This window comes from Monodelphis domestica, chromosome 1, assembly GCF_027887165.1.
Source record: "Monodelphis domestica isolate mMonDom1 chromosome 1, mMonDom1.pri, whole genome shotgun sequence".
NCBI classification, from domain to species: domain Eukaryota; kingdom Metazoa; phylum Chordata; class Mammalia; order Didelphimorphia; family Didelphidae; genus Monodelphis; species Monodelphis domestica.
In genome coordinates this window covers 31,035,984-31,058,697 of record NC_077227.1, presented here as the reverse complement: position 1 = coordinate 31,058,697, position 22,714 = coordinate 31,035,984, and the positions used below count along the sequence as shown (strand labels likewise).

General features: G+C 38.7%; 1 protein-coding gene across 4 annotated transcripts in view; it reads right to left on the bottom strand.

Moving 5' to 3' along the window:
* Window positions 1-22,714, bottom strand: part of HK1 (hexokinase 1) — a 152,972-nt gene that overhangs the window by 104,053 nt on the left and 26,205 nt on the right. For 3 of the 4 annotated variants that reach the window (XM_007505871.3, XM_007505872.3, XM_056796392.1), the window contains 2 exons: window positions 22,254-22,344; window positions 5,853-5,894 (listed from right to left, as the gene is read on the bottom strand). In XM_007505871.3, coding sequence (XP_007505933.1) covers window positions 5,853-5,894; window positions 22,254-22,283 — 72 coding nt within the window. In that variant the 5' untranslated portion in view covers window positions 22,284-22,344. The remainder of the gene's footprint in view (window positions 1-5,852; window positions 5,895-22,253; window positions 22,345-22,714) is intronic. The other variant, XM_016427079.2, reaches the window with a different exon arrangement.

Sequence of the window (22,714 nt, the reverse complement as noted above, 5' to 3'; positions counted from 1 at the left end):
CAGAAATGAGCAAAGTTGATGATACTTTGAGAATATAAGTATGGTTTCTGTGTTCATAGGCATAAAAGAAAAATGAAAAAAAATAATCTTAATTTGGTCAATCTTCACTGAACAAAAGGACATTTCTAAAAGTGAGTTAACTCACTTTTATTTTATCTTCCATTCTTGGAACATTACTGAAGGAACTCAGGAAGATCTTGGCCCCTTTTGGTTAGATTTGTCTAGGTCTGAAAAGGCACATTAAGGTCCCCCAGCAATTATTGTTTTGTAATCTATTTTCTGCTATAATTCAATAAGCTTTTTCTTTAAGTATTTTAAATACTGTTCTATTTGGTTCATATATTTAGGATCACTTTGTAAGGAAGACATATGTTGGGATGAATGCATATTCAGAGATTACTCCCAATTTTGCAAGCAGCTACACTAATCAGATATTTTAAGGAAAGACGCCAGTATCAGAGAGTTAGCAAAGAAAATATATAGACACCAATTCCCAGTAAGCCTATGTGGACAAAATTTGACTGATGTGCTTAGCTTCTCCTTACCCCTCCATCTCTCTTTAACATCCTAAGAGTTGTAGCAAGGGAAATTACAGGGTGCAAAGAGTTTAACTGACAAGCCCTCAAGACTCAGAATTCTCCCAGGGCTGACAGGAAAAGTTCCAAACTGTTGAAGAGACAGTTTTTCAACAGCAGTCTGGAGCTGGGAAGTGAAGCCTGAAGGGTGCAGATCTGATCTCTCCTGGACTCCCTTGGACATCTTGGAAGCAGGCTGTTTGAATGCCATCAAGCAAGAGTGAGCAGGAGTTTTCCCAATACCCTCTGGTGGACAGAGAGGAAAATTGGAGGAAACCAGTCTCTCTTTTGGACAGCTGAGGACTAAGCTGGATTCCTGTACCTGACCCATCAAAGGACTCTCTGAGTGTGAGAAATCTAGTTACCTGTTGGACTTGCCTTCAGGAATTGATGTAATTAGTTAAGGTAGTTAAATAGTGGGTTTAGTTAAAGGGTGACGCAGTCAGATTTGCCTTCTTCCATTTTCCTTCCTCCCTTCCTCCCTTCTCTGTTAATAAATTCAATATTATTTACCTGTGCTGTTTTCTCTTTGTATTGCCTTCCTCCCCCCTTTCCAAAATATAGCAATAACAGAGTCCTTTATGGTCTTTCCCACCGAAGGCATCCAAAAATATCTTTCCTGAACTCTCATTCAACACTGACCTCTCTGCCCACTAAAGCCCAGATAATAAATATCCTGGAGGAATTGATCCTTATCTACAATTGGAAGGATGCTGATTTCTGGGGGACCTTCCCATTTACAGAGGAAGGAGTATCTGGCAAGCTGGGGTATTGGGGATACGTAAGCCTTACTCTGCCTGCCTACATGCTCACTCTGTTATTCTATTGCCCAGCACTTCTTTAAGGGAAATCCAGTCTGAAAGGGACATGGGCTTCCAAGAATACTTTGGGCTCAGAGACTTGAGGGACTTCCCTTCACTTCACACGCCATGAAGAAGAAAGCTCTTGTTGCATTGATGGAGTACCATTACAGGCATCCTGGGGATGACCCTGACTAATCCCATGCCCATTGTCACTGAGGCCTTTTGCACAAGGATCATTGAAAGATTCTGTGCCTGTACTTGGACATCAATAGGCAAACAGAAGAGTAAGAAGACTGGGCAAAGGCCTCTCAGAGGGCTTGGTTTACCACCAAGAGCCCAGCTTCGCCACTGTCTCCTATTGGTAAGACATCCAAAGTAACTTCTCATCCCAGGCTCTGTTCAGCCAGGTATGAATGCCCTGGGCAATAATGGCTCTCCTGGGTACCTCCTCATAACCTCAAGTTCAGCATAGCCAAAGCCAAGCTTTGTTCTTTTCTTCCTAAATCAGCTTTTTCTCCTGATTTTACTTTCTTCCTTAGAGGTATCAGCATTAACTCTGCCTCTCCCGTGTTGGAAACCTTGGGGCTTTCTTGTACTCTTCTCTCTTCCTTGCTTCTCATCTCCAGTCACTGAGGCTTATGGACTTCATTTCTGCCACAACTCTTGACTCTGTTCCATTGTCTCTGTCCCTATTCCTACTATCCCACCACATATTTTGGTCACCACCCTCTTGGACCTTTATAATAGTCTCCTAACAGATCTGTACTTCCATCCATCCCTCAAATGCTGTCAAAATAATCTTCCTTTGACAAAGTTTAGTTTTCATGCCTTAGTTCAAAAAGCTTCATTGTCTTCCTATTGAATCTAGTAGTTCCCTTTTTTCTAGCATTCAAGGCCTTCTACAATACGATGCCATGGTATCTCTCCAGCCTTATTTCACTTTGCATCCTTTATATGTTCTAACCAGTAGCCAAACTTATTTGCATCTTGGTCCCCAAATTACTTCCTACTTCTCACACTGTTTCCTAGGCCTGGGTTCCCCCATTTCCCTTTCTTCACTTGATGCATTCCTACCCTTTAAAGCTAAACTCAAATGCCAATTTCTCTGTGCAGCCTTCCCAATCCTCATTCCCTAATCCTGGGCTGGTGACAACTTTATATAGAAGTCTTTTTGGTAACTAATACAATCTCCGCGTAAAGCTATTATTGTCATCTGTGTTTGTGTCTTAGACTTCAATTATAGTATAAGCTCCACAAGGTTGAGTCCCATCTTATCTAAACTATATATCTCCCCCTAGTGCCTAGCACAGTGCTATGAGAGAAACGAATACTTAACTAGTTTTGCTTTTTTTCTTATCAATCATTTGTTGAATGAAGCAAGGAGCGACTTATAACCCAAGATTTCAGATACTAGGTGACTATGTCTAGTAAGTCAACTGCATATGAATAGACAAAGGAGGAATGGGAAGAAGAGGAGGTCTATAAATGGGATGAGCTGCTGGTGTGCCTGAAGCTTCCCCTCTTCCTAATCACCTCCACCCTTACTTCCTGTCCTCTATTGAAAAGCACATTTCAGTGGGGCAGAAAAATAATCTCTCTGTGACACATCTTACTGGTGACCAGGGTTGAGCTGAATGGTCTGGCTGTCCAGGCAGGTGCCTCATTCATCTCTCTGAATTCCATGTCTTCTAAACCAAAGAATGCAGTCTTCCCCAGTAGAATATGATTCTTAAGTCAAAGGTATAAGACCCTTCTTGGACCTCTTTTTCCTTATTCTTTTTTTTTTTAACTGCTTACTTTATGACTTAGCATCAATGCTGTGTATTAGTTTGAAGATAGAACAGTAGTAAGGGCTAGGCAATGGGGGTTAAATGACTTGCCCAAGGTCATACATCTAGGAAGGGTCTGAGGCCAGATTTGAACTTAGGACTCCCATCTCTAGGCCAGGCTCTCAATCCACTAAGTCACTCAATTGTCCACTTGGACCTCTTTTTCAAGAGTAGTAACTTCTGGATGGAAGGAAGTTGGCTATGGCAACACTGTAAAGGAAGTCCTTCACCTTACCCATACTTGCAGCAATAACTATGACTCGTGCTACCCACCCAACCAAGAGTCAGTGCCTGCCACCATCACCTATCCCTTCCCCCAAACACACCCTTTTGTCTCATGCCCAAAGGGTCCACTCTCGATTCATCTTTTTTTTTTTTTTTGTAACTTGAAAGAAATACTGCAGTTTTCTCCTTCAGACCGAGGTGAGACTTTTATGGGCCAAAATAAAGGACGAGATTTCAGAGTCAAGATCGGGAATTTTGTGCCTGCCACAGTGAGCTGGAGCGAGACCACTGAGTAGAGACCATTTAAAGGCAGGTGATATAAGATAAGTTTAGAGGAAAGAGAAATATTTGAAAAGCAACCACATTCAATGCCCCTCGATGATGTGTCTGATTCACCCTTAGACTGGAAGGGGAGAAAATAATTTCTTCCATTCCCATCCACTCAAAAAATATTTATCAAACACTTACTATGTTTCATACACATATACAGATGCTAACCCAGGACCAAGCCTTCATCAGCTTGATTTTACCACTAGTGGGTAGAATTGCTTCTTTCTTTATAACTCTAAGAAAGTGATATATACACCAGGTTCAGAGCTGTGATCCTTAACTTCAGCCTTTACCCCTTTTCTGCTCCTAATAATCCCCCTCAAATCCTAACCTTCTAATGGAAAGAAGGGAGCCCCATTCCCCATCTCTTATTACCCAATAACTTTCCCCTCACAGTCCCAAGCAAATATCGCATACTCCTTTCACTGTGTCCTCTGGAATGCCAGTCCCATAGGCAACAAACTTGCTTTCTTCTTAAAACTTTTCCCTCTTCATACCTTCTCTCTTCTAGAAATCAACAAGAGCTGGCTTCCTCCTCTCCAGCACTGGTTATCCTTTTACTTTTTCCCCTCAACTCACTGGTCAAGATGGGGAAGTTAGAATACTCTTTGTTCCCCAATGCTACTTCCAGGTTCTCCCACACACATCATTCAGGAATCTCTCTTCCTTTGAGGTCTCTATAATCCACATCTACCAACCAATGACGATCCGGATAGCCTGTTGTCTACAGACCTCCAGGACCTTCTCTTTCCTATCCCAACAAGTTCAGTACCTGGCTCAAAATCTTCTCTCTAGTCCAACTCCTGCTCTCATATTAGATACTAGAGCATACATTTTAATACATCCTCAAACTCCCTAACATCCCAGTGTCTCAATCTATTGATTTTCCATAATGGAGTCCTCCATCGACCTTGGCCATCACAAAGATAGTTCTTGATTTTTCCATCATCCTGCATATTAATAAACCCTGATATTCCCTTATCTGATCATGATCTGTTGACTTTCCACCTCTCCTTTGCCTTATAATCCCAAATCCTCTTCTTTATCCACACCATGACTTTCAATTCCTCAGCACTTCAGTCCTCTCCTAAGGCATCCCCTTTGCACTAATCACACTCTCCTTTTCCCCATCTTGACCCTTTGGAAGTAATCAGTTCAACTCTTCCCTTAGATCACTTGCCCCTTCATTGTATCACCAATTGTGTCCTGCCAAGTCTCTTCCCAGGATTGCTCTCATCAATGATGATGCCTTCTACACATGTGCTGCTGAACTAAGGTGGAGAAAATCACACAAACATTTTGACTAAACTCATTACAAATTTATATTATGGAACTTCAATTGGGCCCTCACTGTTGCTGGGCAATCCTTTGCATATGCCTATACATAAACTTGTCTCTTTCCCCACAGCTGATTGATCTCAAGCCTTTCCCTTCCCTTAAACTAGAGGGAGGTAGATAAGTATTTCCCCTCATCATTTGTGCCAACCAGTCTTATTTCATCTCTCCCCTCATTATGCTCTCCATTCAAATCAATTTAGACTGCTGTCTACCATGCACAACATCCATCTCTCCCATCTCTGGGCCTTTGCAAAGAGGTTCCCCCATTTTCAGAATGTACTCCTGCCTCACCTCTGCCTCTTAGAATTCCTAACTTTCTGCAAAACACATATAGGAAGTCTTACCTCCAAATGAAGTTTTTTCTGATCCTCCTGGTTGAATACATTGCAGATATTTTGTATTAACTTTTCTGAGTATATATTGTAGCCCCTCAAAAGTAAGTAAGCTCCTTGAGGGTAGAGACATTTATTTTTTTTTGTCTTTGTATCCCTAGCACCTAGCACAGTGCCCTGAATGTAGTAGATGCATTAATAAATGTTCAAGGAATTTAATTCATCCTCTGGAAGCTAGGTCCCATTTATCAGTCCAAAGAGAGAAACAAAGAAAAGATACACTTGAACCTCTTACCTTCTCAGTGACTGAATTAGTGACTCACAAATCTTGAGCATTAAAGAAAAACCACAAGAGAGAGAATGAAAATAAACATTGCTAAGCAGGAGAAACAAGGAAAGGATACACTTGAACCGTCCTACCTTTTCACTGTCCAAAGGAGGAAGAATTCGTGGCTCACAAACCTTAAACATTGAAGAAAAAGAGGACAAGACAGAAAAAAAAAGAAAATAAGCTTTGTTAAGCAGGAGAAAGCAGGAAGGGATACACTTGAACCTCTTATCTTTTCATTGTCCAAGAGAGGGCAAATTGGTCCTTTATATATCTTAAGCAGTGAAATAAAACTGAAAATATAAATAAACTTTGCTAAGTAAGTTTTGTCAGGTGCATGAAAATGCATGTAGGTCTGTAGAATTCTTTCCCAGAAAGCAACATAGAAACATACATTGAAGGGTAGAAATAGGCTTTGGTCTGGGGTTGAAGCCTCTGAATTCAGTGAATATAAAGGAGGGCTCAAAAATATCCCTGCAAATAGCAGAGTCTCAACCACTGTCGATTAGGTCTATTATGTCCCTGTACTAGCAAGGGATTTTTAGCTTAGTGTTTCTCCAAGTGGGGCCTGTGGGTCATAGAAGACCTCTGAGGGAATTATGGAGAAATAGTAGCTAGAGCTTCAAGGGATATTAGAAATAACCCCTTCCAACCTATTCATTTTTTCAGAGTAGAAAACTGAGGCTGAGAAGTTTAGTGATTTTTTCCCCCAAGGTCATAAAGGTAAGATTTTCAGTTTCAACCTGGAAAGGAATCTAAAAAGTCTACTCCTGAGGGGAGGGAAAGAACATGATTCATGTAACCATGGGGAAATATTCTAAATTAATTAATTAAATAAATACACTTAAAGACTTAAAAAAAAAACACCATTTACTCCAAATGTCTCCCTATATAGCAGATACTCAGAGGCCCAGGGCCCAAAATACCAGGTAGTAATCAGCAGAGGCACTGTTCTACTTCAATGTGAACAAGATGGCGGCCTTTTGGTAGGGGCTGGACAAAAGTGTTACGGGGTAGAGGTAGAATAAGGGATAGATGAGGTGATATTACAAAGTCTGACTCCAAATTCAGCAATCTTTTCTAAGGCATTGACCTTTTCTTAAATTTTATTTTGAAGCTAACTTTACCCCACAGTCATTCAGCTGTAGTTCACAAGATTCTAGAGCTTACGATTGGTAAGAGTGAGAAATTTGTGTTATTTTCAAGTTATTAATAGTTATTAATATCTAAAAGTTGGTGTTTCCCACCCTCCTCTACCCCAATTGTCCTTACAAAAGCTTTATAGCTTTAAGTGAGTCTGTCTAGGAATTGCCCTGGGTAGGCGTCCTAGACTGGTATCTTAGATCCTGAAGTACCCCTGAGCAAATCTTAAGTACCAATCAGAAGACTCTCCTATTGTATCTTTGTATTTGCATTATTGAAGCTTCTTCTTCCAGGAAGTCTAGCCTGTTGGAAGCAAATTTCTCTCTCCATTATGTCACTTTTTTGAATGCCATCTCTCAGTGACCTGGAGGTCAAACACCACTGAGTAAATTCAGGTGTATATATAAGCCCTCAGAGAAAGGAAGCTAAAGAACCAAGGAACCAAAGGGACAGGAAACTGATTCCATAGGCACTGCCCCCTGTGTAGCCCATGTAAATTAAGAAACTATGATTGGTTCCTGAGATATGATGGGTGGAGAAAAGATCTTATAAGTGGAAACCAGGTAGTCTTTGGGATCTTCTGACTGGAGCGAAGGAACCTGAAGGAACTCTTGTTGGAGGTTAGCCATAGACCCATCATGGCAGCCAATAGATTAGAAAGCTAAGTATCTCTCTACCTCTTTCCTACCTTTCCCTCTTTTTACTATTCCTATTTCTTTGATTTAATAAAGTTATTAAGCTACTATCCGCCTCGTAATTTTAATTATTACAAGCCCAAAGTATTGACTGATCCTCTCATCATCCCCTGCTAGATAATCAAGTCCTGAACTACTCCCCTCCTTGTATTTGTCTCCAACTTCCTGGTCATTTAAAAAAATATTGATTTGCTTGGATGTATCCATTGTGAAGTTATTCTCCAATTTCTTGAAGATGTTAATTAGTTTGAATGTGTTCATTGTAAAGTCATTCAACATTCTGGATCCAAATAATGTAAAAATGTTATAATCCTTCTAGGAGACTTGATTTCATCAGGATTCTCCTGTAAGTAAGGGATTTTTCTGTGAATTTTTGGGCATCTGTCTTGGGTCAACAACTTGAAGCAGAGCCCTCTACATTTTCACTATCATCCCTTGGGGGCATTTGTCTTGGGTCCATGACTTGAGAGAGTGCCCTTTCCCCCATCTCTCTCTCAGTAAAGCATGATATTTTAAATAATTAATTTCCCAGGTCATATATTTTTAATAAGGTATAAAAGAGGACAAACTTTGAAATTTCCAAGGTCTCAATTTCCACTCCACACACTTTTGACAACCTTGATTTATGAAAACTTCAAGTATCCAATGATCTAACCCTAGAGAGAACTGGTAGATATACTCTAACTTTAAGTTTGGGGGACAGTACACAGGTTGGGTTCTAGTGGCCTGGGAAAGGGATTTTTGGCTAGGAAATCTCCAAGATATTGAGTGGAACAAATAGAATAGTCCATTAACAAACCTTTCCCAGAGGCAATTGTAGGACCCAGATCTCAATATGGTTTTCCGAGACTGACAAGAAAGGAGGTGGGGAAGAGAGTCCTGGAAATATCAAGGGTGAGAGAGAAGGGCCAAGGGACCTAGTGGGGCCTGAAAGTCAAGCGTGGAGAGCAGCTGGAGCAATGACAGCCAAGGAAGTGGCAGGAAAGAAAATAATCAGCTCAGATGAATGAATCCCTATGAAATTCCCACCATGCAAGCAGAAAAGCCATTATCTGAAGCTCATGTTGAAATGGTGTCTAACCACCAGGAACGGGAAGGAGAAATGAGAATGTTGGAATCAGGTGAATGGTCTCTTTGTATGGAGAGATGGCACAGAAAATAACCCAGAGGAATGAATTAGACAATGTGAGTATCAGATAAACAATCTTTCTGGGTGGGCTCTCATTACATGACAGCCCCTTTTCCCAAGACAATACTACAGCAGCATTTATCATAAATTAACCTATATTTCTTTTGTTCATTTGTTTTATAACCCTTACCTTCTATCTTAAAAATCAATACAATGCATTGCTTTCAAGGCAAAAGAGCAGTAAAGGGTTAGGCAATGGGGGTTAATTACTTGTCCAGCTAGGACGTATCTGAGGTCAAATTTGAACCCAGGACCTCCTGTCTCTAGGCCTGACTGAGCCACTTAGATGCCTCCAAAGTAGTCTATATTCTTAATTTTCTGCTACTAGAGAGGCAGCATCACTAGTCTTGGTTCAAGTCTTCCCTGTGTGACCCCTGAGTAAATTATTTAACTTATCTTTTTGTTAGGCAATTCTCCTATAAGTTGCAGAGAAGGGAACCTATCTACATTGGGAGAAGGAATTGTTTATACCAATAAAATCACAAATCTTCTGTGTGTGTGTGTGTATGTCCTAGTTCCCTAATGAAAAACAGTTATTCCTTCCACATGAGGACTTTCCCTTCAAGGTTCTGATATAGTGAGTCAGTCTAAGAAATTAAATGTGAATTTTGAGGGAGTTTTGCAGAAGCTACAGGTGACATGCAAGGGCGAGCAGATGATATAGCAAACGTTAGAAGCTCAGGAATGCACGAAATATATGTACAGCATTATACAATATCAACATTTTATCTTTTAATACCACAAACACATACACAATTTTTAAAATTAAAATAAGTAAAAAACAAGAGTTTGAGAACAGAACACGAGAGCCAGCTGAGTACACAAAGGCTAGAAACATAAATCTTAAAAAGTTTAATAACTCATAAATACATAAAATGTATGTACTATGAAGACTAAATTTAACTCTCCCCTGATTGTGAAAATGAAATTAATTAACTCTCCCATAATTGTGAAGATTGAATTGTAACTCCTGCCTATTTTTAGATTTAATCACCAAAAGCGTAAACACTCTACTTAAAAGTTGAGGGGGGAGATCTGCGCATTTTTAGATTTAACCACCAAAGGTATAAATACCCCATTCACACTTGAGTGGGGGAGTTCTGTGAACCACATGTGCAATAGTGGGTGACGAATCAGAATCGACTGACTGCCTCCTGGGCAGTCCTAAGTAAGGCTTTAGACTATGATTTGTCCATGTAAAAAGTGGAAGAAGACACAGGAAGTGACACAAAACAAAGTGTCTTTAAAAGGAATTACAACTTCCTGTGAGACACAGTTCTTCATTCTTTGGAGAAGAGGCTGGTTAAGAATCTGCTGATTGGACCTGAGACCCTGTACATGGTGAAATTGTTCTTAAATCTCTCCCTTTGGCCTGACACATGGTGAGTGAAAAAAGCTGACTCCTTTCTTGGATTTCTGAAGAAACTAGCCTCAGGAGAGCCTCGAGAGAGAGAGGCTCCCTGTATCTCCAGGTCCTTGGCTACAAGTGCCAAGGCCTCTCAGATTAAAGACTAAACTCCCCTGCCTGGTTTTGAGCCAGGGGTCGGAGTAAATTATTTAGTGCTTAGGCTAGATATCTTACCCTATCCTCTCTCTGATTTTCAAACTTCACTCTTTCTATATTTTGTAAATAAATTATAAATAAATCTCTTTGGAATAAATTAAATTCCTGGTGACCCTATTTTTAATAATCAAGTCCAACTTAAAAATAAATAACCCTTTTCCCCCATTATATCACTTTTATGTATAATATTACCTAGATAGTCTGTATTTTACTGTTCAATAACATAAACAAATAGCTACACATTATTTTTCTTAAAAACAGAATTATAGTAAAAGAACCCTGGTTATGTGCACTGGTTTGGGGATTCCAAGTGTGTTTACAACGACCTCTTGGGTGACATTTCATGATGATCTTGCAGTGATCTTTGCATCTTGAATTTTATTTGATTTTCTATATGGGGGCCACTGTGCCCCTAACCCCAGCAATAATTTGGAAGAGATGCCTATGCTAAGATCCTTGAGGGCAGGGATTCTAATAATATGAGCTCCCATTTATAAAGAACTTGAAGAATCACTATTGATCAAAGAAATGTAAATTTAAACAACTTTGAGGTACCACTTCTTACCTATCAGAAATGACAGGTACTGGAGGGGATGAGGGAAAAACAGGTAAATAATATACTTGTGGAGTAGTGAACAATCCACCCATTCTGGAGAGCAATTTGGAACTCTGCCCAAAAGGCTATAAAACTGTGCATACCCTTTGACCCAGCAATTCCACTACTAGGTCTATTTGCCAAGGAGATCAAAGGAAAAAGAAAAAGATCTACATGTATAAAAATATCAAGAGTAGCTCTTCTTGTGATGACAAAGAATTGCAAATCAAGCAGATGTTCATCAATTGGGGAATGACTGAACAAACTGTTGTCTATGATGGTGATGGAGAACTATTGTTCTATAAGAAATAATGAAGGGAATCATTTCAGAAAAAAATATGGCTAGACACGTTCTCTGTGGTGGCAAAAATTGGAAAATGAGGGGATGCTCTTCCATTGGGGAATGGCTGAACAAATTGTGGTATATGTTGGTGATGGAATATTGTTGTGCTCAAAGGAATAACCTCCCAATGGAATCAGAGGGGGGATTGTGTAGACAGAATTTACTCCACAATCTCTCTTACCCAGCATCCCATTTATGTGCTTATGTTGGGTGCAGATGCTGCGTGAATGTACAGAGGGTAAAGTTTTGGTGTGACCCTGCCCCACACGCTCTTCTTCCCTGAATGCCACCACAGAAGCTGGTTGAGAGCCAGGCAGGAGAATCTATACACATGGTCATACTTAAGTTACAATATTAGGCTTTGAACTCCTAATTTTTTTATTTCTTCTACTTCAATAAATAAATAATAAGTTAAAAAATAAATAAATAAAGTTAATAAACTTTATAAAAATGATACTTGGAATTATTGATATTAATTTAAATCTTACAGTAATGAGTGGTTAAGCCTAGATTTGGACTTGATTCCTTGACCAGAGCTTTTACCAGGATACCTATTACTGTCTTAGGCTTCTCTTTATGGTCTAAGGGACACCTAACACAGTAGCTGTGATTTCTAATATGACAGGGAGGTGGTACCATAGTGCGTAGAACACTGGAAATGGGAAAACCAGAGTTCAAATTTCATCTCAGACATTAGCTGTGTGACTGAAGGCAGGTTACTTAGCTTCTTATTTTGCCTCAGTTTCCTCATCTGTAAAATGGGGATAATGACAGCAAAAGCTTCACTGGACTTTTGTGAAGATTAAAGGAGAAAATATTTATAAACTGCTTAGCAGAGTGCCTGGTACACAGTAGATGCTATATAAATGCTTATTCTCTTTCCTTCTTCCTACTCAGTGCCTTGCTCTTGGAAGATATTCATTAAATGTTGGTTAAATAAACTAAAGCACTAATTATCTCTTCTGATATGATTACTCAATAGCTTTGGAGGTCCTAGAGCTAGGAGAAGGGAGTCATATCTTGGTGCTCTACCGATAATAAAAATCATAACACATTTCAATAGTTTTTTTTTTAAACCCTTACCTTCTGTCTTAGGATCAATACTGTGTATTGGCTCCAAGGCAGAAGAATGGTAAGGGCTAGGCAATGGGGGTCAAGTGACTTGCCCAGGGTCACACAGCTGGAAAGTGTCTGAGGCCAGATTTGAACCTAGGACCTCCTGTCTCTGGGACTGCCTCTCAATTCACTGAGCTACCCAGCTGCCCCCTTTTTTAAAGTTTTTAAAGGTTTTTTTCAAACTGTTTTCCTCAGAGTAACCCTAGGAGGTAGAGAGGGGAAGGGATATTATCTCCCCATTACAGATTAACTTCTTCATGGTTTCCTAACTCAGAAGTATGGTAGCCAAGATTCAAACACTAATCTCCAGATTGCCCACATTGCCTATACAGGTGAACAAAATTACTCAGCATTCTTTTTTTCTTTTCTTTTCTTTTTTTGATACCTTTATCTTCCATCTTAGAATCAATATTGTGTATTGGTTCCAAGGCAGAAGAGTCATTTGGGCTAAGCAATTAGAGTAAGTGACCTACCCAAGAGTCATATAACCAGGAAGTGTTTAAGTCTAGATTTGAACCCAAGACATTGATCTCAATCCACTGAGCCACCTAGCTGCCTCTGTTACTCTACATCTCTCATGAAGAATGGAGAAGGGGGAGGGCAGCTGGATGGATCAGTGGATTGAGAGCCAGGCCTAGAGACCAGAGGTCCTGGGTTCAAATCTGACCTCACTTAAACCTCATTGCCTAGCCCTTACTGCTCTTCTGCCTTGGAGCCAATACACAGTATTGACTCCAAGATGGAAGGTAAGGGTTTAAAAAAAAAAAGAATGGATAAAGGGAAAGACGTTAAAATAAACTTACCATTTCCTATAGAAATGTGACAGATATAAATAAGTTGCCACAAAGAGCCTGTCAAAAGAGCTCAGAAAGCACCTCTGTCATCAAATACTTTATATCCTGGACAAGTGGAGAGATACAACTGCCAAGGGCAATGTTGGCTTAGTGTATAAACTCATTTATAAAACATTAGAGAAGGAAGAAGAGGACTCTAGACAAAGAACACATAATGTCAAACTTTTTCAGTGGGGAACTTATATAATGTCAAACATTTTCCATGTGTTGGTTAGTTTTGCTGAACTGCCTCCCTCATTTTTATCATTTATTATAAAAGATCAGTCTCTGGAAGGGTAAAGAAGGAGAGGTTCACCGGGAATGTTGTGGTGTAAAAACTAGAGACAGCAATAAAAAATGTTTTTTAAGAATATTATACAGGAAGATTACAGAAGATAGAAGGAAAAATGAGCCTGGCAAAAAGGGAAAACCATTAGACCATCTAGGTATGACTCATCTCTTATGAAAATAAAGTGGATGTGATGAATGGATTTAAAGGATTAGATCAGGGTAATAGAATGCCTGGAGAACTAAGCATAGAAGTTCTAAATATTGTACAGGAGGCAGCAGCAAAAAACATTCCAAAGAAAAAGAAAATCAAGAAAACAAAATGGCTATCTGATGAGGTTTTACAAATAGTGAAGGAAAGCAAAAGGGAAAGATATACCCAAATGAATACAAAATTTGGGAGAATGGCAGGAAAATAAGATGTTTTTAATTGCCCAGACTAGCAAAAAAAAAGGAAATAGAATCCTTAAATAATCCCATCTCAGAAAAAGAAACTGAACAAGCCATCAATGAACTCCCTAAGAAAAAATTCCCAGGATCAGATGGATTCACGGTGAATTCTATCAAACATTTAAAGCACAATTAATCCCAATAGTGCATAAACTATTTGGGAAAATAGGCAGGGAAGAAATCCTACCAAATTCTTTTTAGGAAACTAATATGGTATTGTTACCTAAACCAGGAAGAACAAAAACAGAGAAAGAAAACTATAGGCCAATTTCATTAATGAATATAGATGCAAAAAAATTATAAATAAGATACTAGCAAGGAGAATACAGTGATATGTTACTACGGTCATTCACTATGACCAGGTGGGATTTACACCAAGAATGTAGGGCTGATTTAATATTAGAAAACTATCAGCATAATTGACCATATCAATAACCAAACTAACAGAAATCACATAATTATCTCTATAGATGCAGAAAAAGTCTCTGACAAAATACAGCACTCATTCCTGTTAAAAACACTAGAAAGCACACGTCTCTATTAATGGCGGTGTAATGTCCCTGAACAATTTGCAGGGATCCAGGAGAAAAAAACACTATTCATCAGCAAAGGATAAACTATGGGAATGGAAACACCGAGGAAAAGCAACTGCCTGAATACAGCGGTTGAGGGGACATGACAGAGGAGAGACTCTAAATGAACACTCTAATGCAAATATAATCAACAAAGCAATGGGTTCAAATCAAGAAAACATCTAATGCCCAGTGGATTTACGCGTCGGCTATGGGGGGTGGGGGGGAGGAAAAGAAAATGATCTATGTCTTTAACGAATAATGCTTGGAAATGATCAAATAAAATATATTTTAAAAAAAAAGAAAGAAGGGGGAAAAAACCAAAAAAACACTAGAAAGCACAGGAATAAATAGATTATTCCTTAAAATTATAAGTAGTACATATCTAAAACTTTCAGCAAGTATCATCTGCAATGGGGAGAAATTAGAAGCCTTCCCAATAAGATCAGGAGTAAAACAAGGATGCCCATGATCACCATTACTATCTAATATGGTATTAGAAATGCTAGCAGTGGCAATTAGAGAAGAAAAAGAAATTGAAGGCATTAAAGTGGGCAATGAGGAAACTAAGCTCTCCCTATTCACAAATGATATGATGGGATACTTAGAGAATCCTAGAGAATCAACTAAAAAATTAGTTCAAATAATTAATAACTTTAGTAAAGTTGCAGGATACAAAATAAATCTACATAAGTCATCAGCATTTCTATATATCATCAACAAAGTCCAGAAGCAAGAGTTAGAAAGAGAAATTCCATTTAGAGTCACTCTCTAAAAAATACAAAATGCCTGAGAAAATACTTGCCAAGGCAAATACAGCAATTACATGAACACAATTACAAAACACTTTTTATACAAATAAAGTCATATCTAAACAATTGGGAAAATATTAACTGTTCATGAATAAGCCAAGCTAGTCTAGTAAAAATGACAATCCTACCTAACGTAATTTATTTATTCAGTGCCATACCAATAAAACTGCCAAATAATTATTTTATAGAATAACAAAATTCATTCAGAAGAACAAAAGATCAAGAATATCAAGGGAACTAATGAAAAAAATGTGAAGGAAGGAGCAGTACCAGATCAAAAATTGTACTATAAAGCAACAATCATCAAAACAATCTGCTACTGGCTAAGGAATAGAATGGTAGATCAGTGGAGCAGATTAGATACACAATATACAGGGGTAAATGACCTTAGCAACTTGGTGTTTGATAAACCCAACAATCCCAGCTTTTGGAATAAGAACTCACTCTTCAACAAAAACTGCTGGGAAAATTGGAAAACAGTATGGCAGAAGCTAGGTATAGACCAAAATCTTACAACCTATACCAAGAAGTTAAGCTCAAAATGGATATATGATTTAGATATAAAGAGTGGTACCATAACCAAATCAGGGAAACACAGAATAGTTTACTTGGCAGATCTTTGGAGAAGGGAAGAATTTATGACCAGACAAGAGATAGAGAGAATTATAAGATGTAAAATGATTAATTTTATTACATTAAAATCAAAAAGCTTTTGTGCAAACAAAACTAATGTAATCAAGATTAGAAGGGAAACAACAAGCTGAGGGAAATGTTTTTATAACATCTCTGATAAAGGTCTAATTTCTCAAATTTATAAAGAACTAAGTCAAATGAATAAGAATACAAGCCATTCCCTAATTGACAAGTGGTCAAAGGATATGAATAAGCAACCTGCAGATGAAAAAATCAAAGCCACCAATTGTCATGTGAAAAAATGTTCTAAATCAAATTAAACTAACTCTGAGGTACCTCTTCACATCTATCAGATTGGTCAATGAAGCAGCAAAGGAAAGTGGTAAATGCTGGAGGGGATGTGGCAAAATTGGGACACTAATGCATTGTTGGTGGAGTTGAGAACTGATCCAACTGTTCTGGAGGGCAATTTGGAACTGTACCCAAAGGACTATAAAACTGCACATACTCTTTGATCCAGTAATACCATAACTAGGTCTATATCCAAAAGAGATAATTAAAAAAGAGAAAGGATCTACTTGTACAAAAATATTTATAGCTGCTTTTTTGTGGTGGCAAAGAATTGGAAATTGAGGATATAGCCATCAATTGGAGAATGGCTGAACAAATTGTAGTATATGTTGGTGAAGGAATACTATTGTGCTATAAGAAATGATGTGCAAGATGATTTCAGAAAAAGCTGGAAAAATCTGCAGGAACTGATGTAGAGTGAAATAACCAGGACTGGGAGAATATTGCACACAGTAACAGCAATACTAGATGATGATCATCTGTGAAACCTTGGCTATTCTCAACAGTAGGATCTTGGACAATACTGAAAGACTTATGACAGGGAATGCTATTGCCTTCAGAGAAATAACTGTTGGAGTCACCTTTCACATTAGCATACTTATGGTTTTATTTTGGGTTTCAGTTACATGTGAGTTTGCTCTTTCAATGACCAGTATGGAATTGTGTTTTGCATGACTATAAAAAATGGGAGGAAAAAAGAAACAAGATGGTTTTCTTAAAGGAGCAATGCAAAGAAATAAAAGAAAACATTAGACTAGTAATGGCATCAGATTGTTTCATGAAAATTAGAAAGATCAAGGGAACACTTTATGCATAAATTGGCATAAGAGACAAAAATGGTAGAAACTTATTAGAAATAAAAGGAATTAGAAGAGGTGGCAATGTCTTTAAGATCTTTCTTGTATAGTTCTTCCATTTATTTTTGCACCTCTTCTTAATCTCTTTTATTTACCAGAATTACCAGAAGAGCACGCTGGCTTTTGAAGAAGCAGAGGAACCAAAGACCAAATTGACAATATTTGCTGGATTAAAGAAAGCAAAGGAGTGCATAAAAAATCTAATTCACTGACTACACTAAAACCTTTGACCATGTGGATCACAACAAAATGTGATGAGTCCTTGTAGAGATGGGAGTACCAGATAATCTTCTCTCCTGAGGAACTTGTGTGCAGGCCAAGAAACAAGTTAGAACCAAATATGGAATAATTGTTGGTGTAAGATTGGGAAAGGAGTATTACAAGGCTGTATATTGTCACCTAATTTACTTAACTAATATGCAGAGTACATGCCAGACTGAATGAATCCAAAGCTGGAATTAAGATTACTGAGAGAAATATCAACAATCTCAGATATACAGATGATAAATAACACTAACAGGGGGCAGCTGGGCAGCTGGGTAGCTCAGTGGATTGAGAACCAGGCCTAGAGACGGGAGGTCCTGGGTTCAAATCTGGCATCAGACACTTCCTAGCTGTGTGACCCTGGGCAAGTCACTTGACCACCATTGCCTAGCCCTTACCACTCTTCTGCCTTGGAGCCAATACACAGTATTGACTCCAAGACAGAAGGTAAGGGTTTAAAAAAAATAATAACACTCTAACAGCAGAGAGTGAAAAAGAATTAAGATGAGGGTGAAAGAAAAGAGTATAAAAGTTGGCTTGAAGCTTAATATATAAAAAAAAAAAGATCTTGGCAACTGGTCTCATCATTCCCTGGCAAATAGAGGGAGAAGAAATGGAAACAATGCTATATTTTGCATTCTTGGGCTCAAAGATCACGGAAGAAAGCAACTACAGTCATGAAAGTGAAAGATGCTTACTCCTTGGAAGGAAAGCGATGACAAGTCTGGATAGCACGTTAAAAAGCAGAACTATCACCGGGCCAGGAAAGATCTGTATAGAAAAAGCTATGGTTTCTCCAGTAACAATGTATGGCTGTGAGAGTTGGACTGTAAGAAAAGTGGAGTTCTGTAAAATTAACACTAAAATTGTGGCACTGGATTACACTTTCAAGATTCTATTGGACAGTGAGGAGATCACATTAGTCAATACTTAAAGAAATTAATACAGACTATTTACTGAAAGGTCAAATACTGAAGCTGAAGTTTAAATACTTTGGCCACATAATAAGAAGGCTCTGATGGTGGGAAAGATTGAAGGCAAAAGAAAAAAAGGGATGATCGAGGATGAGATGAATAAACAGGAAATAATGAACATGAATTGGACAGACTTTGGGAGATAATGGATAGAAGAGTCACAAAGAGATGGACATGACTGAACCACCACAACACAGGAGGAGTAGTTGGACCAAGTCAAAGGAGAAAATCTGTATTGGAGGTGTTTTTTTTAAAGCAATGGGGAATTAATTTTCAAGGTTTCTGAAGGAGGGAAAGATCCTGAATGATTGTGGAAAAATCACAGACATTATTACTAGGGGAAAAAAAAGTGATTAATAGGACATGGGGGCGGGGGGCAGCTGGGTAGTTCAGTGGGTTAAGAGCCAGGCCCAGAGATGGGAGGTCCTGGGTTCAAATCTGGCCTCAGACACGTCCTAGCTGTGTGACCCTGGACAAGTCACTTGACCCCCATTGCCTAGTCCTTACCATTCTTCTGCCTTGGAACCAATACTTGGAAGCAATACAAACAATACCAATAACCAGTATTGATTCCAAGATGGAAGGTAAGGGTTTTTTAAAAATAGGAGATCAGTAACTATTAACCACCTGCCTATTTTCTCATCTCCATCTTTCTCAGCTTTGTGAAAATACTCAATCAATAAGATTATTGTCTGCCATTGTCATGGAGGATGTCCAGCCTAGAATGCAAGGATTCCTTATTGATGGAAAGGTTTTCCAGATGTTTTATTTTGTAGATGGCATTGTGCTGAGTGTACCAGACAGCAGAATAGCAGTCTTCTTCATGAGACCCAAAGCCACTCAAAAGAATAAGTTCTAACAATCCACACAACAAAAACCAAATGGATGAAAAATGCCCCCTTGCTCAGCCTAAAGACATGAAATTGTATTGGTGGTTAGCTGAATTAGTCCATTCATGTGAACTCAGGATAAGAGTAGGTTACATTGTTTGAGCAAACTGGGTAGCACTTTTGGGGTTCCAAGATCCCCCCAGATGCAAGAACTCAGATTTCTTATACTTGTATTCTTCACATGGTGTCATATATGACTGAAATAGGGAAGGAATGAATGAGAAAACATGTATTCAAGTACAATGTGCCAGTCACTGTGCTAAGCAATGGAAATATGAATGCAAACAAGCAAGACAATTTTTACCCTTGAAGAGCTTACATTCTAAGAGGAAGGAGAGAGTCTGAACTCCAGGTTGGAGATGCCAGGTGTAAGGCCAGGAAGTATATGGACTGTCGTAATGGTGGACTGGTTAGCATGTGTGAAATATTAAGAGATCAAAAGGATGACCAACACTGCTTTGGGAGGTTCTCTACTGAGGATTTAGAGGAAGGCACAAAAGACACAAGGCCAAAGACAAGGATGGATTTGGACCAATTAATCAATTGGTTGTCCAGAGGAATCCAATCGGAATGGTGAGCAACCTTGAGCCAATTCCATATGAGGGCCAGTTGAAGGAACTGAGGATGTCTGTCTTGGAAAAAGAAGAGACTCCAGGAGAATATGAGAGCTTGCAAATAGGCTGGCATGTGGAAGAAGGAAGACTTGTTTTCATCAACCCCAGAAAGCAGAATTAAGAGCCCTGTGGATGGGTAGAAAGTTGTGTTGTTGTTGAATTGTTTCAGTTGTGTCTGACTCTTTGTGACCCCATTTGGGGTATCCTTGGCAGAGATACTAGAGTGTTTGCCACTTCCTTCTCCAGCTCATTTGACAGATGAGGAAACAGAGGCCAACAGAATTAAGTGACATACCCAGGGTCACTTGGCTATTGTCTAAAGCCAGATTTAAATTTAGGAAGAAGACTTTTCCTGACTCTAGGCATGGCACTCTATCCACTATCCACTCTATCCACCTTGCTGCCCTGTTCTACAGAGAAGATAGATAGTGTTTCTTCAAGTCAAGGATACTCAAGAGTCCATTTCAGCATCTAGAAGACTAAGTCAAATGGGTCAAATGATGCTTCTCTTTTGGCTTGTCAATTGCCAAATAAAGGACAAGAAGTCTATTCTGAAGAGGGGACGGTCACAAGTTAGTGGGCTCTCTTGACAAATAAGCAATAAACCACAGGCTCCAGCCCTTGTAGCAAGCCTTCCTAAGGAACTGGAAAGTTCCTGGGGCTGGAATTCACCTTGATAAAGAGGTCCAGGCAGGATTCCTGGAATTTAGCGTTGGGGAGGATTTGGGAGATCATTTGCCAACATGAGAGTCATAGGAGATACAAAGGATTGCAACGGGAAATAAAGATGCCATTTTTTCCCCATTCAGGTTCACAGACTCCTTGAATTCTGTCCATGGGCTCAGGTTAAGAACCCTCCAGTAGTGGACAGCACAATGAAGTGTTTTGCTTTTGGCCCCTTGCTTAGCCCAGGGCTTGGCACATAATAAGCACTTAATTACTGCCTGTGGATTGATTGATTTGGAGGCAAAGAGTTTGTGTCCAAGTCCCTCATGCAGTTCCTTTGTGCCTCAGTTTCCTCATCTGTAAAATTTTGATAACTTACCTCATAGGGTTGTTGAAAAGATGAAATGAGTTTATATAAACAGTATATATGATAATATATAATACATATATGACATGGGTTATTAGCAAGGTCAAATGAGTTTATATATATATTATATCTATGTATTCTATATCAATTACATATTAAAATATATTATATATAATATTTAAACTCATTTGATCCTACCAACAACCCTATACATAATGTTATTTTATATCACTTATATATTATATAAATAATATTACTATATGAAATTATATAGTATGTGTAAATAAGCAACATATTTATATAATAAATATAATTATGCTACATATAAATGATATAATTATATATTATGTATATATCATTCATTATGTATAGTTTATATGTGTCTACTTATGTGGAGAAAGAGAGAGAGAAAAAACATTTTGCAAACCTTTTAAGTGCTAACTCTATCATTATATCTCTTAGATGGCCTTTAAGGTCCCTTTTGGTTCCAGAATCTATGTTCTAAGTGACTTACAGAAGTGGCAGATTCAAACAGGTTCTCTTCCAATCCAGGCCTCTTTACGCTATATACGTTTCCTTTCACTGCTACTATGTAGCCTTATGGGTAAAAATAGAAAAAGACTGGAATCCAGAACAGCTTAGGGGGCTAGCTGAACTCTTACCTCTGTAAGGTTAGAGTTTAAATTCTATCTAACTCCCTAATCACTTTTACATCTCACCAAGCCTCAATTTTCCCATCTGTAAAATGGACAAAAAAAAATACCAACTAGCTAAATGAAGCCATAGCAACTTAAAGAGCCCACATGGTCAAACTAAGAGACTCTAGTCCTTTTTGTCTCATGGGTCCCTTTGGCAGTCAATCTGGTTAAGCCTATAGACCCTTTCTTAGAATCATTATCTTTTTTATTATTTTTAAAATCCTTATCTTCTATCTTAGATTCAATATTAAATATTGGTTCTAAGGCAGAAGAATGGTAAGGACTAGGCAACTGGAGTTGTGACTTGCCCAGGGTCACTAGCTAGAAGGTGTCTGAGGTCAGATTTGAACCCAGGACCTCTCATCTCCAGACCTGGCTCTCTATCCACTGAGCCACCTAGCTGCCCCTAGAAATATTATTTTAAATATTTTTTTAAAAAATACATAAGATTACAAATGAAAACATAGTGATGTCATTTTTCCCCATTCAAGTTCACAGACTCCTTTAAATCTGCTCATGGACCCCAAGTTAAGAACTCCAGATCTAGAAGTGAATATGAAATGCCATAGGATAACTTACACATCCCATATGTTGGCAGGTCTGTCCCATTGCAGCTAATGGGATGGTTGGTGATCTGCACCTTCCTCTTCTTTCTCCTCAGGAGGTCAGACTGAGAAGGAGGAAAGAAGATAAGAGAGAGAGATAGATTCAGGTTCTCTCCTGCTTCCTATCTGGGTGACTCAGTTTATCCAAAATTCAGACTTGGTCCCTTCCCCCTCCAAGATGCTCTGATGTTAAACACCAGCTGAAGCCAGCAGTTCCCTGGCAGTTGACTGTGAGGTTGGCCAGTTCATTGAGAAGCCTGACCAGCTCACCCATAAGCTAGTATCTACCAGTAAACTACCATTCTCTGCTGTAGGAATTTCTATTTCTTGCTAGAAGCAACTGTGCATCAATGCCCTTTTCACCCACTAAAGGTTTCATAGAATCTTAGAGATGGAGCTGGAAGGAATCTTGGCAATCAACTACTCCAATCCTCT